A 19,863-nucleotide genomic window follows, 5' to 3' on the forward strand; every position below is an offset into this window, starting at 1 on the left:
TTATCCTCCTCTTAACTGCCTACCACCAACATTTCTCTTGTTTTCATAAGAACCATTAGGTTTGACCAATTATGCTGTTAAATATAGTATTTGTATATGCATGACAGACCAGAGGCACTTTAAAAAGCTGCTAAATTTAGTTTTGATGATTAAATAGAAATTCCATCAAAGTATTACAAATTTAAGTATATATAAAGTCAGTACAGTGTACTTAATACCAAAGTCAGTTCCCCTCTTTTAAAAACATGGCATGTGCCATGATATTCCTGTAAGAACAGTTGGGGCCAGCACTGCGGGACAATGGGTTAAGCCATTGCCAGTGATGCCAGCATCCCATGTGAGCACCCGTTCTGGTTCCAGTTATTCCACTTCCAATACAATTCTCTGCTAATGTGCCTGCAAAAGCAGCGAAAGATAGCCCAAGTACCTAATCCCCTGCCACCCACGTAGGAGACCTGGATAAAGCTCCTGACTACTGGCCTCAGCCTAGCCTAGTCCCAAATGTTGTAGCCATTTGTGGGGTGAATCAGCATAGAAGAATTTTCATTCTCTCTGTTTCTGTGTGTATATCTACCCCTCTCTCTCTCTTTCAAATAAATAAATCTTAAAAAAAAAAAAGGCAGTCAAACATCCCAGGTTAAAGTGTCTGAGTGGTCATGTGAATGACATGTCAGTATTAATTAAATACATACTTTCTCTCCTAGTTAATATAACTATTTAATAAGAAAACACAATTTAAAAAATCATGCATCACTTCAAGTTATTACCACAAATAACAATAATGCTTTACCGATCTGAAAAGCAAGAACACCCCAAGGATATGGTTTCAAAAACCAAATTGTTTTGAGAGCATTAACATTAAATAGAATATGGGGGTAACAGATATCTTCCACGTAAGAAATCCAAGGGAGATTGATAACCTATTTAACAATCTTAGGTTTTCAAAATAGTCATATCCCCCTTAATGGAATTTGGAATAGAAATTATTCCATTTCAAATAATTTTACAATTTGCCCTTTTGTTATAACATCAAATGCCAGCAGTGTTCTTTATTAAGTGTCCCCTCAATTCCCTGTAACTTGCTCTTTGGTCACACTCACCATTTGTGCAGAATGGCCCATCATATGCAGACAACGTGCAGTTACAAGACACTCCTCTCTGCTCCTCCTGACATCTCCCTCCATTGCGACACAAGTGTCCATAGCTGCTGCAGTGTCCTGCACACCCGGGCTCCACTCCTGGTGTCACTGTGGCTCTTTCTTCCAGATCCAGGGACACACCATTCAACTGCAGTGACCGAATGCACCCCAGGAAGCCTCTCAGCCTGCTGGCCGTGCCTCCTGCAAGGGAAACACTACAAATAGAAACGTGTTCCGTGGGTGCTGGCATTGTAGCCTAGCAGATAAAGCCATCACCTGTGACGTGAATATCTCATATGGGTGGGGGCGTATTCCAGTCCTGACGGCTCCACTTCTGATCCAGCTCCCTGCTAATGTGCCTGGGAAGGCCGCAGAAATTGACTTAAGTACTTGGGTCCCTGCACCCACATGGGTGACTTGGAAGAAGCTCCTGGCTCCCTGCTTTTGTCTGGCTCAGCTCTGGCCATTACAGACATTTTAGGAATGAACCAGCAGATGGAAGATTCTCTCTCTTTAGCTGTAACTCTGCCTTTCAAATAAAGAAAAGCTCAGGTAGGCAGCACTGCAGACAAAATGAAACACCCTTGCAGCTCCCCTGACTGCCTGTTCCATGGGAGGTTCCAGTCTCTTCTTTTAGATGGCATATGGCACTATATTTTGTATTTATATCTTGGTATTATACTCTTCTGTAGACTTGCTCTTTTACAAAAGACATGTAAATAGTTTTCCACTATTTACCCTTCTGAAATGCCTATGGCTTTGTCCTTTTTTTTCTTTGGTCCAATTATATTCTGTTTCTGATTATGTCTCTTGTGGTTTTTGAATCCAAAATCTGCTCTGTACTATTTTTAAAATAAATGTTTGCAACATTAGAAAATATAACATACATCATGATTATATATGAATATTCAAAATTTTTAGAATAATAAGAATGTATGAAGATAAATTTCCTAGCAAACTCCCAAAACAAAGTAAGAAAAGTTTACAAAGGCAAGGAAACAGGAAGGATGAAATCATATTATAATATCACATGCCAGGGGATTCCAATTCAATCCCATCAAGGTGGCACGTACCAATGCCATCTCACTAGTCAAAGTGATCAATTTCAGTTCATAATTGATCATAATGATAAGTCTAAGAGTCAAAGGGATCACATAAACAAGACTAGTGTCTGCTAACACTAACTGAAAGAATTAAAAAGGAGAGAATGATCCAACATGGGAAGTGGATACCAGCAGACTCAGAATGGCAGACGTCCTAAATGGCACTCTGGCCTCAGAATCAGCCCTTAAGGCATTCATGTCTGGCTGAAGAGCCCATGAGAGTATTTTAGGCATGGAAAGCCAAGACACTCTGGAAAGAACGAGCCATCAAAGAAGGAGGTACCTTTCTCCGAGGGGAGGGGAGAACTTCCACTTTGACTATGACCTTGTCTAAATATGATCAGAGTCAGTGAACTCAAAAGGCTTCCATGGCCTTGGCAACTCATGACAAGAGCCTAGGGTGATTACTGATGCCATAAAGAGTGTCAATTGTTAAGTCCACAACAGGAGTCACTGTACACTTACTCCTCATGTAGGATCTCTGTCCTTAATGTGTTGTACAATGTGATTTGATGCTATAACTAGTACTGAAACAGTATTTTACACTTTGTGTTTCTGTGTGGGTGCAAACTGTTGAAATCTTTACTTAATATATACTAAATTGATCTTCTGTATATAAAGAGAATTGAAAATGAATCGATGTGAATGGAATGGGAGAGGGAGTGGGAGATGGGAGGGTTGTGGGTAGGAGGGAAGTTATGGGGTGGGGAGCCATTGTAATCCATGAGTTGTACTTTGGAAATTTATATTTATTAAACAAAAGTTTAAAAAAATTAAAATAAAATAAAATATCTGATGCAAGTTATCCCTTGTTCTATGCATTCCTTTCTGATGATAGTGTGGTAAAATGGCATTAACTGAATAATACACACATGGATATTTTATCATATTAAACTTGAATGATATATAAGCCAGAATTCTACAAACATGAGTCTAGGAACACAGGAATTGCCTGGAGTGTGAAAAATGCAGATTCTTGAGCCTCCTCTTAGAGATTCTGTTAAGTAGCTCCAAATCTGAATTTTCAACCAGGTTTTGGGTGATTCTAAAGTCTGCGGTTCAACCACAATTTTATTTATTTATTTTAAAAGGCTTGCTTTGTTTATTTGAAAGGCAGAGAGAGAGAGAGAGAGAGAGAGAGGCATAACCATCTGCTGCTTCGCTCCCCAAATGGCCACAATGGCAATGGCTGAGCCAGGTTGAAGCCAGGAACCTGAAACTCCATCAGAATCTTCCCCATGAGTAGTATTTGGGATATCTTCTGCTGCTTTTCCCAGGCCATTAGCAGAGTGTTGGACTGCAAGTGGAACCAGCACTCATATGGGATGCTGGTGTCATGGGTGCAGCTTAACCCACTGTGCCACAATGTCAGCTCTAACCACCAGTTTTATAAAACTTACCTTTGTGTGAATGCTTATTATAGGTGAATTTTATACTAATTTTGTTTCTAGGTATTCCACTAAATAATCTGAAGGATACTAAGAGAGAAAAACAAGTTCCTTAATTTGACTCACTTTGTGTTCTTCCTTTCAGGTAGTTTGATGAGTTCAAGCCTTTTGAAAAGGCTTCTTCTTGCTATAATATAACCAGCATTTTGTCTAGAGCTAGTTTTTATGGAGCCATGGTATATACACACCCCCTGCAAACACATACACACACATACATTATCTTTCTCTCTCACTCACACATACACACACACTCACATGCGTTTGAATTCACTGTGCAGCATTTAGTACCCGTAAGTCACATGCATCCCCCTATAAAGTAGGTTGTGTGATCATTTGTGACTTAGTCCAATTTCTAATTGAACTGTGTTCTTGATGTGCTTTAAAATGCATAAGAAATTAGCAAGTGAGAGCTACTCCCTCATTGTGCTCAGTTTTAAGTTAGAATAGAATAGTCTGAAAAGTAATATAGCAAAATATATTTTCCACCTTGGAAAAAATAAACAATGATTAAACAATAAATAAGTAAATTGAAGAAAAGACTTCCATCACCCAGAGCTGTAATCTTTAAATGGATACCCTGCATTTCAGATAAATAAATAGTAAATCTTTAAAAAATTAAATACACTGCAAGATTAAAGGAGCAAGATGTGGTTGTAAACAAGAAGCATGTGGTGAGAGTACCAGGAGGGGGGACAGGAGTGGGGAGCCTAAAAGCCTGCTATGGACACACTGTGGGATGTGTTGCTGCGTGGACACTGGGGGACTTCTGTTTCAATTATAACACAAATTAGCTAACTGCATTGAGAAGTGAACCTGAAGAAGTGAATAAAAAGTTCTAGCTGTCACACTAATAGTGAGGATAAAATATAGCTGTCACAAATGCCAGTCATCTGTAATATGAATTTTTCAAGCTTGGGAATTGGCCATCAGGGGTTCAGAGTCCTGTTACCAAGTGGCTACTCTACCTCTCTGAGACTTGGTTATCTCATATGTAGATGGATTTAAAAAATGGTATCAACAAAATGTGATATCAAATAAAAAGTACACAGCAAGTTTCTAGAACTGACCTCTAGGTTATCAATAAATTATGTCAATAGCAGTAGCACTTGTTTTCAAGTGTTACTGAAAGTACTTTTGTAGTAATGACCTTCTTTAGGCCCAACTCTGCACTCACACCAAGTTCAATTTCAATCAATAGCACTCACCAATGAAGAGCTGACTGTTGAGCTGTAAACGGACGTGCCCATCAGCAGGGGCAGAGTGTATCTTCTGAGGGAGTTGATCGACCTGCAAAGATGCTCCTTTAATGTTCCTCTCTGCCCTCACATGATGCCACTTGTTGTCATTAAAGGGGGTGGACGACTGCACTGTGACCTCACAAGGTCCATTCCCCACATCAAAGGAAAAGGTCACTTCTGTGGGAGCTGGAAATACATATATGGATATTGTTCATGTTAATTCACAGGGGAGAACATTTGTCTCCTCAGGAGCAGACACAGGAAAACACAACATGCTCACTATGAAAGAAGAAAATGACACTGCTGCAGAAAATGCGACACTGAGTTGGGGATGGAGGGCAAAATAAATGTGTCTCCTAGAGAGAAGAAAACAGAACAAAGCTGATTTTATGGTAATTATCTTCAGAGAATACTATTCAGTCTTGCTAAATACTAAATATTAAAGATACACACCCACAGTTAGAATCCAAATAGCATTTTATGTATAAGTAATTTTATTTTCAAACGGCTCAAAAATCTCATCTAATTTGAAAACACATTTAACAAATCTGATGGTAATTAATTAAGCTTCGAGTGCATGAAAAATAATATGTCTGGTCAATTATAATTCAATTAGCAATTTGATGAGTTTGATTTAAAGCTGTGAACAGACTCGGCAATAGTGGAGAAGGCACATTTTGATGAATTTTTATGTGCTTCATACCTCACAGTTTTTGTTCCTCTTAAAATGATTAAATTAAAAACACAATTATAAAATAAGCATGGTGATACTTTACAGAAGCTCTTATTGCTAAATCATGGGCATCCCCTGACTTGGCCGGAGTGAGCAACGTACCACGCAGCTCTATCCTAATAAAGTCTGTGATCCCCAGGTTCTCCATAAACACACCAGAGGAGACTGTAGTCTTAAAAAAGAAACATACGTCCGCAGTAAACTCTCCATGCAAAGTGGGGAAGTGAAGGTATGACGTCTCAGTGTTGAAGGAAGCGGAATTCCAAAATGAGTCTGTTTACAAAAAGAAAAAAACACAAAAGAGAAAAAAAGTCATGAAACAAAAAAACCACATTTTATACTTACATGTTTACTGCTAACCACAAGAATAACTACATAAGTCTTCACTGAGAGTTCTGAACATTCCTCTCACATTATCATGACATCAACAGCCAAAAGGTGATTATTTTGAGGAACAGAATTCTGTGTTGAGAAAAGGCTAAAGAAGGCAAAACAAAACCAGTGAGATCAGTTACGAGATGGCAGCCAACAATGCAGGCAAGAGACAATGGCAGCTTGAACTGGAGTTGTAGTGGAGACGGTGAGATAGGGCTAGATTCAGAATAGGGCTAAAGTGAGAAATAATAGGATTTACTGATGAACTGGATGTTGGAAGGTAAGGGAATGAATAAGATCTGAGACAACTCCAGAGTTTATGGTCTAAAAGTGATGCTGCTTTCTTTGGTGTATCCCATCGGGAGGGACACAGTGTTGATTAGTCCCACTACTTGTCATATTAGCTTTGTCTGCCTTGTGAAGGGGCATCTGTCAAGTTTCTCCCATAGATACTTAATGCTTTTCTCTCTGCAATTCATGAATGTTTTGACACCTTAAGGCTATAAAACACACCTAATTTTTTCAAACTCTTATCCATTGATTTTAAAACTTACTGATTACACTTGAATTATTATCATGGTTGTTGACAATGGTCATTTTCTTTTTTTAAGATTTATTTATTTGAGGAACCAGTGTTGTGGTGTAGTAGGTAAAGCCATGGCCTGCAGTGCCAGCACCCCATATAAGCACTGGTTTGAGTTCAACTGCTCCATTTCTGATCCAGCTCCCTTCCTGCTAATGTACCTGGGAAAGCAGAGGAGAAGGCTCAAGTCCTTGGGCCCCTTTAGCCATGTGGGAGACCCGAAAGAATCTCTCAATCTCTCTCTCTCTATCTCTCCATCTCTCTGTAACTCTTAAAATTTATCTTAAATAAATAAATATTTATTTGAAAGTGTTACAGATAGAGAGAAAGCAAGAGAGAGAAGGAGAAAGAGAGAGAGTGAAAGAGAGAGAGAGAGAGAATCTTCCATACACTGATTTACTCCCAAAACGGTGAAGGCAGGAGCTCAAAAACTCCATCCAGATCTCCCATGTGGGGTGACAAGGGTCCAAGTGCTTGAGCCATCTTCTGCTGCTTTCCCAGGCTCATTAGCAGGGAGCTAGATCAGAAGTGGAGCAGCTGGGACTGGACTCTCATATGAGATGCCAGCATTACAGGGCAACAAGCCCCATATGCACAGCATTTAACAAATGAACCAAAATACACTCAAAGAATAATAAAATCCTTTTTCTGAAAGAACAAAATATTTAGATTAACAAAGCGCACTTTGTTTTAGGAAAAATTCACAGACTGATTAAAACTTAAGCATATTCTATTATCTTTGTTTTTAAAAACTTTGTTTTTTATTTGAAAACATTTTTTTGACTGGCAGACAGAGACAAAGAAAGCTGGTTCACTGCCCAAATGCCTGCAAAGCCAGGACAGGGTAAAGACTGAAACTGGGAGCCAGAAACTCAACCTAGGTTTCCCACATGAGCATCACTCATTCAAAAAGCTTCAAAACAGGAAACTTTTTGAGAAATGATGTAGTGTCAAAAATGGGAAGTTCAACACCTGATCTCATATGATATATCAGTAAAAAATGCAGATGCAGTAAAAACATTGCATAAAATTACCTTTACATAATAGATAAGTAAATAAAATAGAAAAGAATAACATTACCTTCAGTCTATGTGTATAAGGTGTATATTAAACAAGTGAATTTCATGTTTAGACTTGGTTCCATCTCCAAGATATCACATCACATATATTCCAATATTCAAAAAATCAAAAAAAAAAGAAAAAGAAATCTGAAACACTTCTTTCTGGTCCTGAGTATTTTGGATGACGCATGTTCAACCTGCACTTCATTAACAAAATATGTGTCTGTAGTGCTTTCATGATATCCATGCCTTTTAAAAATCTGTCCTGATATTATTACAATGTCCCAGCACTTCACTAATTTTCTCTCTGACCACAAGGGCTTATGTCTACTCTTTTATCATCAAAACCTGTTAGTATGACCAAAAAGCTTTTTCTCGCCACTACTTACTGTCCCCGTGGCAGAGCAGGGGCCCCAGTGCATAAGCAGCTTCAGAATGCCTTCGGCCTGTGTCTGTTATCACAACCTGAGTGACCGGCAGGTGCTCTTTCTGGGAAAGGACTATTGTTTTGCTAGACCTAGAAACAACCACCAAAACCCTTACAATTATTCTCATTAACACACACACACAAAATCAACTATGATCTTACTGCAATTTGAAACCAACATTAAAGTACTTCACTGAACACTTAAACATTTTTCAGTATTTTGAGAGCACAGAAATTATTATGATTCTAAATCAGAGATCAGCAAATGTTTTCTGTGAAAGGCCATGGTAATGATTTGGCATCCCAGTTCACACTGCATCTGTAGCAGCTCCTCAACTCAGCTACCATGGTATCAGAGCAGTCAAGGACAGTAACAAATGGGCATGGCTTTACAGACACTGCATTTTGGACTTTATACCAGTTTATTCACTGGGAAATATTCTTCCTTTTACTTTACAGCCAAAAAAAAAAAAAAAAAAACACCTGTCTTAGCTCATCAGCTCCACAAAATCAGGCCAATGGATTGGATTTGACCCACAAGAAGTTACTAGCTTATCAACTTCTGACAATTCCTGAGCCTAATGATTAGAAAGAAGAAGGGAGTAAATCATGAAGAATGGTCATTTTGGAAGCACAGAACAATATTTTCAAGGTAACTAGACATATAACTTCTAAAATTCATCTCAAAATAACATTTAAGTGATTATTAATCACAAATATAAATAGTAACACCATTTAGACTTAGATATGCTTCTCACAGAGTTTTATCATTAATTTTTTAAAGTCCTTTCATGGATACTGGGTATTTCTTCCTAGTTAAATTGTGAATTGAAAAACTAAATCCATAATTCAAAATGCAATCAAATATGATGCTTTTACTAATAATTCATAGACTAATATGTGTGGAAATGTTGTATGAAATACTGTCTCCATTCAGTGTATATTTTTGTAAAACTACAGTTTCTGTCCCTAAAAATGTATAGCCTATCAGATGCTATGGAAACCAATCATTGTCATCATCTTCACTTCATTTGTGACAGGGAAATTAAGAGCATAGCCTGGGTCCAACTCAAAGAGCCCCAAGGAGAAGCTGGGAGATCTTATGGTCCTGACCCCAGCCATTCCACTGATTCCTTCCAAAGCATATCTGCACATATGTACGTGTGTGCATATGCTTCAACTGAATGTGTATTCTGATTTACAGACAGAACACTCTCAGTGCACTTCTTCAGTCTAGTAAATGCTGTTTTATTCAATTTACTCAGTCCCAAAACCTTCCTTTGTATGGATTTGTGGCTAAAAAACTTAGCAGCTAATACTTAATCATTGAAATTGTTTTGCACTGTAAAATAAAGTTTTCTGAAAAGCAAAGACTTTAGGTATCAAAGTTTGAAATGTGAAAAAGAAGCAACCTGCAATATATATAAATAGATATGAATTCATATGAATTAATTACCCAGAAAAGAAGAAATATTTTCAGGAAAAGAAAGATTATTTCTAGAATTCAGACTTGCGTTCTATTGCTGTACCCGGCTAAGTCTCTGTTACCCATGTTTATACAATGAAGAGAGAATGGCCTATCTAATGTGATCACTGTTCAGCTTTGGAGGGGATTGCTGGTGAACAAGCCAGGAACACTCACAAGTTTCTTAGTGGGTAGGTCAGTCTGAGGCGTTTTCTATTAAGATAGTAGGCATCAACAATAACTATTTCAACTTCTGCAACTGTCATTTTACTAAGATAGTCTAGTATAGGATATATAATTAATTATTCATGGAGGATACCTGAAGCTTAAAGACTCATTTTGCATAAAAGCTGCAAGTTTAATTTCATTCCTAACACCAACAGTTTGTATAAAATACTGAGAATGTTGGTGGGTGAACCAGAGTGCATCTCAGTTACATTAAGAAAATACTATGCTACCTGGCTCCTGGCTTCGGATCGGCACAGCATGCCAGCTGCCACGCGCCGGCTGTAGTGGCGCTTGGGGGGATGAACCAACGGAAAAAGGAAGACCTTTCTCTCTGTCTCTCTCTCTCTCTCTCACTGTCTAACTCTGCCTGTCCAAAAAAAAAAAAAAAAAAAAGAAAAAAAAAAAGAAAAGAAAATACTATGATAAAGTCTTTCTGTTGTTTAGGAAAACTCTCCATTGAGGACAAAAATGACCAACAATTTTACCAATTTCTTATTACTGTAGGTAGATCCTAACTTTCATGGATTTATGTAGCATGCTGAAGATTGGACTTCCTCAAGACCCGGCTGCTCTACTTCTGATCCCACTCTCTGTTATGGCCTGGGAAAGTAGTAGAAGATGGCCCAAATCCTTGGGCCCCTGCACCCACGTGGGAGACCTGGAAGAGGCTTCTAACTCTTGGCTTTGGATCAGCTCAGCTCTGGCCGTTGCGGCCATTTGGGGAGCGAACCAATGGGTGGAAGACCTCTCTCGCTGCCTCTCCTCTCTCTGTGTAACTCTGACTTTCAAATAAATATATAAAGCTTAAAAAAAAGTTCAATAAGAGAACTTCCAGACATTTTTGCTTTAAAGTTCCTACTGCTCCATATATTCTATAGGAAGTATACTATAAATAGGAAGTAAATTATATAGGATGTATAAAAACTCCTAAGATTTAATACTAATTGTTTGCCAAGGAGTTTTATTTGATGCAAAGAAGGGGTATACATTTTAGAAGTTTTTAAGTAAGAGAATTTTGAGTCACCTTTAACATTTAATGTTTGGGGGTAATAACAATCACACCAATCCACAACTAATTCACTTTGAACATACAAAGATTCTCAATTTCTGTTTATCTGGTTTGTCTGGTTTATCTGGCTTATCTGCCTATCTCTTGGTGGATTCTATCTGCCCTGACTACTATTTATTGATCTGATTGGACTAGTCACTTCACTTTGTTTTTCATCTTAAAATTTCTTCTTCTTTCACTCAGTTTTTCATTTAAATTTAAAAGTCATCTTGTTGCAATGCACACAGATGGATAAAGCACTGGCAATTATTTGGAATTTCATTAAGTTTACGATTAATTAGAGTGAATTACATCTTCGAAGAGGATTTTCCAGTAGCAGCATTATTGATACTTCGGATTGGGAAATTTTTTTTGTGTGGTTATGTCTTGTTCATTACAGTATATTTAGCAGCACCCTTGACTTCTACTTACTACATACTAGTAAGTACCTACAGTTTCTAGATACCATAGAACAAATTTCCTTCCTCTGTGACAATGAAAATGTCTTCAGAGAATGCCTAATGTCCCATGGAGGTGAAAGGTGCTCTGATAGAGAGCCACTGTTTTAACAGACTAGTTGTACTATACATGACAGTTCTGAATCCATCTATATTTGATTATCCTTAATTCTCTCTACAAAAAGATCAAGAAACTCCACAACCACAAAACAAACAACCCACTTAAGAGAGCCATAAAGAAGAGTGTCAATTGTTAAGTCCACAACAGGAGTCACTGTGCACTTACTCCCCATGTAGGAACTCTGTCCTTAATGTGTTGTACAATGTGAATAAATGCTATAACTAGTACTCAAACAGTATTTTACACTTTGTGTTTCGGTGTTGAAATCTTTACTTAATATATACTAAGTTGATCTTCTGTATACGAAGATAATTGAAAATGAATCTTGATGTGAATGGGATGGGAGAGGGAGAGGGAGAGGGATATGGGATGGTTGCAGGTGGGAGAGAGGTTATGGGGGAAAAAGCTGCTATAATCCAAAAACTGTACTTTGGAAATTTATATTTATTAAATAAAAGTTAAAAAAAGTCATAATTTTTTATTAAAATTATTGAAGTTAGCTCACAGAACTTTGCATTTTTATTATTGCAAATAATTTTATCAGATTTTTAAATAGTAAAGATCTTATAATTGTATAGAAAGTCAAGTAATTTATCATTATTAATGAATTATAAATTGATTTTAATTAATATGTAATATTTATATATAACATAGAAACTAAATTAATTATAACTTAAGTGAATTCTCATTTATCCTGTTAATATATCTTTGTATTACCTTGGATTTTCTATGTAGGCAGTCCTGTTATCTACAGTATCTGCCAACTTTGTTTCTTCTTTTCCAAACTTTCTGTCATTTATTTTATTTTTTTTGTCTTTAACTGTCACATCTGTAAGTTTTTTAAAATTTTATGTTATGTTATTTATTTTTTAACTCATTAGCACATAAACCAACTTGAATAGATATTATTTTGTATTTATATAGCACCTGCTTGTGGAATCTTAAGCATTTTCTCTAATGAATCCTTATATGCTTTCTATTTGTTCTTATATTTTTAAAGGACTTTGAAAATATCACACCTATTAACATTCTGAGAAGTAAAATAATATTATAGATTTGTGTGTCATCATTATACTTGTAACTAGCAAAATAAACTGGATTTTTGAAGATAATTCAACTATCTTCAAAACCTATTTTGGAGAATAAATAGGTTTCTTTGAACACTGTTCACTATACATCCATGTGTTGTCTTGGAGAATAGTTTAAAAATGTAAATTATTATAATTCCTTTTAAATATATTTGTCTTTCTGATATATGGTGGGCAGGTTGTAATTAGTTATTTGATGGAAAATTCTTGCTCTAACTGGAGGACTGTGTGATCATAAATATTTTTTCATAGATTATGCTTTAAATGAGTTGATAATTATAGGGAAAACTTATGGAAAAATGATAACAGTTTATAGTAACAATAATACTGGGCACATTAATAGATATGCACAGAAAGACATAATAAAAAGAATTCAATTTGCTGTCTAAATAGTATTTTTTTTTTGTTATAAACTTCCTACCAGGAAGCTAGCACCTCACTTAACATCTCAATTATTATAAAAAAAGACTGAATAGAGCTTCCTGTGGTGGTCACTGAAGTCATACATAAGAGTGTAAAAAAAATAATAATTGTTAAGTTAACGAGGAATCACTGTGCACTAACTCTCCATGCAGGGCCTCTGTCAATGAGTTATATTATGAGAGTTAACTGTAAAACTAGTTCTCAAACAGTCTCTGTGTGTGTGTGTGTATGTGTGTAAATTGTTGAAATCTTTACTTAGTGTAGAGTTGGTCGTCTGTGTACAAAGTTCACTGAAAATGAATCTTAATGGAGAATGCAACTAGTGAGGGGAGAGGGAGGAGGAGGGGGAGGGGTGGGAGGGAGGGAGGGTATGGTGGGAAGAATAACTATATTCCTAAAGTTGTATTTATGACATTTGTATTTCTTAAAAAAAATTTAAAAGACTAAATAAAAACCATGATTGAGATTCTTATTTCTATAAATCAATGAATACTATCACAATGACAGATATTTCCAATTTTACTTCTAACTTTAATTAGAAAATTTTTATGATATTGGTAAATTTCATTTTAAAAACTGATAAAAATTAATTTCACTTGTCCAGAAAATTAAAAGAGAAATTGGAATCCCCTATCTATGCATCCCATCCATTACACACCTTCATTTACAAAATACATCATGAAAGAATTAGTTATGTTCTTACATTCTTGTTGAATAAGCTCTGTCTCCTGGGAGCATCAAAGTGAATAAGTTTAAAAAGCAAATGACTTTACCCTCCCCGTTTTTGAAATTAGGATGGGTTTTGACTTTGTCTTTCTGCTTCCCTCCTAAACTTTCTTTCAAAGGAAAAGCCTGGGTCTCTGTCAAACTTTACTAACTGAAGCAGACAAGGCTGAGGGTGTGAGAGGACTTGAATCAATTATTTCTCCTGTTCCTCTCCTCTCTACTCAGTAGGTAGGGAGGTCACTCGATACAAATGACTAATGTGAAGTCTATGTTAATGTATTAACTTAAAGGGTGGGCTTTTGTCACAGGGATTAAGAAGACAATTGAGATGTTCCTATTCTATTTTAGAGTGCCTGGGTTCTCCTATAGTTTCTGCTCTGGATTTCTATTTTTTGACAACCTACAACATGGGAGGCAGCAGGGGATGACTCAAGTAGCTGAGTCCCTGCCCCTCATTTGGGAGACTTGGATTGAACTAAAGATTTCTGGCTCCAGGCCTTCCCTGGCTATTGTGTGCAGTTGGAGAGTGAATCAGCAGATGGAAGATCTCTTTCTCTCCTTGTCCCTCTAATATTCAAATTTAAAAGAAAAAAACAGGTAGGCACTTAATATTGATAGTGTTTTTTTTTATTTTTTTTATTTTTTTTTTATTTTTTGACAGGCAGAGTGGACAGTGAGAGAGAGAGACAGAGAGAAAGGTCTTCCTTTTGCCGTTGGTTCACCCTCCAATGGCCGCCGCGGCCGGCGCACTGCGGCGGGCGCACCGCGCTGATCCGAGACAGTGTGTTTTATAACTTAAAAAAGTCATAATAATTCAAACTACATTATAAAATCACTAGGATATGAGCATATACTATTCTGCATCACTCAAGACCCTGCCAAATGTCTCTGATCTGATCTGCAGAGAATTGAGGTAGGAATAGCTAGTGATCTAAAGGTTCCCCTGAACAATCAGAAAATCTGTGGATGCAGGAAAAGGAACATTTTTTCATGAGTACAGATGCCCTTCAAGAAAACGTGAATCTGCACTGCTGAATTCTACCAGACATTTAAAGAAGAACTAACTCCAATTCTTCTCAAACTATTCAGAACAATCGAAGAAGAGGGAATTCTCCCAAATTCTTTCTATGAAGCCAGCATCACCTTAATTCCTAAGCCGGAAAAAGATGCAGCACTGAAAGAAAATTACAGACCAATATCCCTGATGAACATAGATGCAAAAATCCTCAATAAAATTCTCGCCAATAGAATGCAACAACACATCAGAAAGATCATCCACCCAGACCAAGTGGGATTTATCCCTGGTATGCAGGGATGGTTTAATGTGCGCAAGACAATCAATGTGATACACCACATTAACAGACTGCAGAAGAAAAACCCTATGATTATCTCAATAGATGCCGAGAAAGCATTTGATAAAATACAACACCCATTCATGATGAAAACTCTAAGCAAACTGGGTTTGGAAGGAACATTCCTCAATACAATCAAAGCAATCTATGAAAAACCCACAGCCAACATCCTATTGAATGGGGAAAAGTTGGAAGCATTTCCACTGAGATCTGGTAACAGACAGGGATGTCCACTTTCACCACTGCTATTCAATATAGTTCTGGAGGTTCTAGCCAGAGCTATTAGGCAAGAAAAAGAAATTAAAGGGATACAAATTGGGAAGGAAGAACTCAAACTATCCCTCTTTGCAGATGACATGATTCTTTATTTAGGGGACCCAAAGAACTCTACTAAGAGACTATTGGAACTCATAGAAGATTTTGGCAAAGTAGCAGGGTATAAAATCAATGCACAAAAATCACCAGCCTTTGTATACACAGACAATGCCATGGCTGAGGAAGAACTTCTAAGATCAATCCTATTCACAATAGCTACAAAAACAATCAAATACCTGGGAATAAACTTAACCAAGGACATTAAAGATCTCTATGATGAAAATTACAAAACCTTAAAGAAAGAAATAGAAGAGGATACAAAGAAATGGAAAAATCTTCCATGCTCATGGATTGGAAAAATCAATATCATCAAAATGTCCATTCTCCCAAAAGCAATTTATAGATTCAATGCAATCCCAATCAAGATACCGAAGACCTTCTTCTCAGATCTGGAAAAAATGGTGCTGAAATTTATATGGAGGCACAAGAGACCTCGAATAGCTAAAGCAATCTTGTACAACAAAAACAAAGCCGGAGGCATCACAATACCAGATTTCAGGACATACTACAGGGCAGTTGTAATCAAAACAGCATGGTACTGGTACAGAAACAGATGGATAGACCAATGGAACAGAATTGAAACACCAGAAATCAACCCAAACATCTACAGCCAACTTATATTTGATCAAGGATCTAAAACTAATTCCTGGAGCAAGGACAGTCTATTCAATAAATGGTGATGGGAAAACTGGATTTCCACATGCAGAATCATGAAGCAAGACCCCTACCTTACACCTTACACAAAAATCTACTCAACATGGATTAAAGACCTAAATCTACGACCTGACACCATCAAGTTACTAGAGAACATTGGAGAAACCCTTCAAGATATTGGCACAGGCAAAGAATTTCTGGAAAAGACCCGGGAGGCACAGGCAGTCAAAGCCAAAATCAACTATTGGGATTGCATCAAATTGAGAAGTTTCTGTACTGCAAAAGAAACAGTCAGGAGAGTGAAGAGACAACCGACAGAATGGGAAAAAATATTTGCAAACTATGCAACAGATAAAGGGTTAATAACCAGAATCTACAAAGAGATCAAGAAACTCCACAAAAACAAAACCAACAACCCACTTAAGAGATGGGCCAAGGACCTCAAGAGACATTTTTCAAAAGAGGAAATCCAAATGGCCAACAGGCACATGAAAAAATGTTCAAGGTCGCTAGCAATCAGGGAAATGCAAATCAAAACCACAATGAGCTTTCACCTCACCCCGGTTAGAATGGCTCACATTCAGAAAGATATCTACCAACAACAGATGCTGGCGAGGATGTGGGGAAAAAGGGACAAACTGGTCAAGCCACTATGGAAGTCAGTCTGGAGATTCCTCAGAAACCTGAAGATAACCCTACCGTTCGACCCAGCCATCCCACTCCTTGGAATTTACCCAAAGGAATTTATATTGGCAAACAAAAAAGCGGTCTGCAGCCTAATGTTTATTGCAGCTCAATTCACAATAGCTAAGACCTGGAACCAACCTAAATGCCCATCAACGATAGACTGGATAAAGAAATTATGGGATATGTACTCTTTAGAATACTATACCACAGTAAGAAACAATGAAATCCAGTCATTTGCAACAAAATGGAGGAATCTGGAACACATCATGCTGAGTGAAATAAGCCAGTCCCAAAGGCACAAATATCATATGTTCTCCCTGATCGGTGACAAATGACTGAACACCAAAAAGGAAACCTGTTGAAGTGAAATGGACACTATGGGAAACGGTGACTTGATCAGCATAGCCCTGACTGTTAATGAACAACTTAATACATTATCCCTCTTAGTAGTTTTTTGTCTGTTCTACTTAATATGACTGGTTTAATTCTGTAATTAATACACAGTTATTCTTAAGTGTTGAAAATTAACTGAAATGTGATCCCTGTTAAACATAAGAGTGAGAATAAGAGAGGGAAGAGATGTATAATTTGGGACATGCTCAAGCTGACTTGCCCCAAATGGTAGAGTTAGAAACATACCAGGGGATTCCAATTCAATCCCATCAAGGTGGCATGTACCAATGCCATCTCACTAGTCCAAGTGATCAATTTCAGTTCACAATTGATCATAATGAAAGGACTAAGAGTCAAAGGGAGCACATAAACAAGTCTAGTACCTGCTAACACTAACCAATAGAATAAATAAAGGGGAGAGTGATCCAACATGGGAAGTGAGATACTCAGCAGACTCATAGAATGGCAGATGTCCTAAATAGCACTCTGGCCTCAGAATCAGCCCTAAAGGCATTCGGATCTGGCTGAAAAGCCCATGAGAGTATTTCAGGCATGGAAAGCCAAGACACTCTGGCAAAAGATCTCTGTGAGTGAGATCCCAGTGGAAAGAACAGGTCTTCAAAGAATGAGGTACCTTTCTCTGAAGGGAGGAGAGAACCTCCACTTTGACTATGACCTTGTCTAAACAAGATAAGAGTCGGAGAACTCAGAGGGCTTCCATAGCCTTGGAAACTCATGACTGTAGCATAGGGAGATTACTGATGCCATAGACAGGAGTGTCAATTTGTAAAGTCAACAACAGGAGTCACTGTGCACTTACTCCTCATGTAGGATCTCTGTCCTTAATGTGTTGTGCATTGAGATTTAATGCTATAACAAGTACTCAAACAATATATTTCACTTTGTGTTTCTATGGGGGTGCAAACTGTTGAAATCTTTACTTAATGTATACTAAACTGATCCTCTGTAAAAAAAATAAAAAGAAATTATGAACTCCCAACTTGACTCTCACTGGGATTAAACATGACAATAAGTCTGATCTGATTTCATCATCATTTAAAAAAAATCATCTATTATTCTTCACTTTATGTTTCTGTGTTTGAGCAAACTGTTGAAATCCTTACTTAATGTATACTAAGCTGATCTTCTGTATATTAAGATAATTGAAAATGAATCTTGATGTGAATGGAAGGGGAGAGGGAGTGGGAAAGGGGAGGGTTGTGGGTGGGAGGGACGGTATGGGGGGGAAGCCATTGTAATCCATAAATCGTACTTTGGAAATTTATATTCATTAAATAAAAGTTTAAAAAAAAAAGAAAACGTGAATCTGGCTATTTGCCTCATTATGGAGTCCCAAGCTAACAAATGTCATTAGGCTCTCATAGCATACATATTAATTTTTAGAAAGATATTTTAACTGATGAAGGGTTACCTAAGATTGGGAATTACTGGTGACCAAATTTAAAACTATGGGTCAGGATTCTTTTCTCACTACTAAAATTGCATTCAGTTTTTAAGATGAGATAAAGCTATATTAGGACTGAATATTAAATAATTGAAAAGGACCATCTCATAAACCTGTACAACCATTTTGGTTTTTTTTTTTTTTTTTTTTTGGACAGGCAGAGTGGACAGTGAGAGAGAGAGACAGAGAGAAAGGTCTTCCTTTGCCGTTGGTTCACCCTCCAGTGGCCACCGCGGCTGGCGCGCTGCGGCCCGTGCACCGCGCTGATCTGATGGCAGGAGCCAGGAGCCAGGTGCTTTTCCTGGTCTCCCATGGGGTGCAGGGCCCAAGCACCTGGGCCATCCTCCACTGCACTCCCTGGCCACAGTGTACAACCATTTTGTAACTCTTCAGGAAGAGTATAATCTCCATGCAAACATATAGTATGTATTCTAATTATATGCTCCAGTCTATTTAAGTGTGCTTTTCAAATTCAACAGTATTTCTTAACTGATGCAAAACAGCCTTTTTTATGCCAACTAAGTAGAATACCATATAGACAAAATAATAAACTCAATTTCCAGGAATCAAATTGTTGATTATATTCGATGTCTTATGCCGACCCAACTATATTGACAACTGTATTAACTATGAAAAATTTTTAAAGAATATATTATACAGAGTCTAGTTGTTTTATGAAAAAAAGTTTAAATTGCTTACATGAATCTAGAGATTTTAAACAGTTTCACCCCATAAGTAACAAATAAAACTTCTAAGAAATAATCTAAAAGATGACCAATGACTCCTAAGAAAAGAGACATTGCAATGTACACAAGGGAATTCTGCTCAAAAAAAAGAGATTCAAATACAATTTTAAAATCCCTAAAATCCCATGTGTTAGTTGTTCCAAACTGTCTCCACAATACTGAGTTCCTGATGCCTTGGTATTGCACTAAAGAAGAATTTAATGAGTGTAGCAAATTGCTGATTTAACAAAATAAACTGTCCTGATGTATAAGGCCTCTCAGAAGGTTACTGTGCATTACTAAAAGAATGATAGGAAATATAGTATTTTACCCCAAATCTATTTAACACAAAGATTTGGAGGAAATCACCTTTTGAATTATTGCTATGAGTGTACTGTGCTGTATGACTATTAGATTAATTAAATTCAATTGAATTGAAAGACAACTTAGTAGGTTTTTCCATTTCAAGAAGGATAAAATGCACCATACATAGTATTCACAGTGCAGTAAATCTTCAGTCATGAAATTTAATCTTTAGATTAATTGAT

General features: G+C 37.1%; 1 protein-coding gene across 1 annotated transcript in view; it reads right to left on the minus strand.

Annotated features, from left to right (window-relative positions):
• CNTNAP3 (contactin associated protein family member 3) overlaps positions 1 to 19,863 on the minus strand; it is a 247,828-nt gene that overhangs the window by 24,389 nt on the left and 203,576 nt on the right. Inside the window, exons 16-19 of the mRNA XM_089305409.1 lie at positions 8,070 to 8,197; positions 5,764 to 5,934; positions 4,896 to 5,114; positions 1,101 to 1,340 (exon numbers count right to left, since the gene is read on the minus strand). Coding sequence (XP_089161535.1) covers positions 1,101 to 1,340; positions 4,896 to 5,114; positions 5,764 to 5,934; positions 8,070 to 8,197 — 758 coding nt within the window. The remainder of the gene's footprint in view (positions 1 to 1,100; positions 1,341 to 4,895; positions 5,115 to 5,763; positions 5,935 to 8,069; positions 8,198 to 19,863) is intronic.

Source organism: Oryctolagus cuniculus, chromosome 10, assembly GCF_051225735.1.
Source record: "Oryctolagus cuniculus isolate XC-2025 breed Fujian yellow rabbit chromosome 10, ASM5122573v1, whole genome shotgun sequence".
Lineage (NCBI taxonomy): Eukaryota > Metazoa > Chordata > Mammalia > Lagomorpha > Leporidae > Oryctolagus > Oryctolagus cuniculus.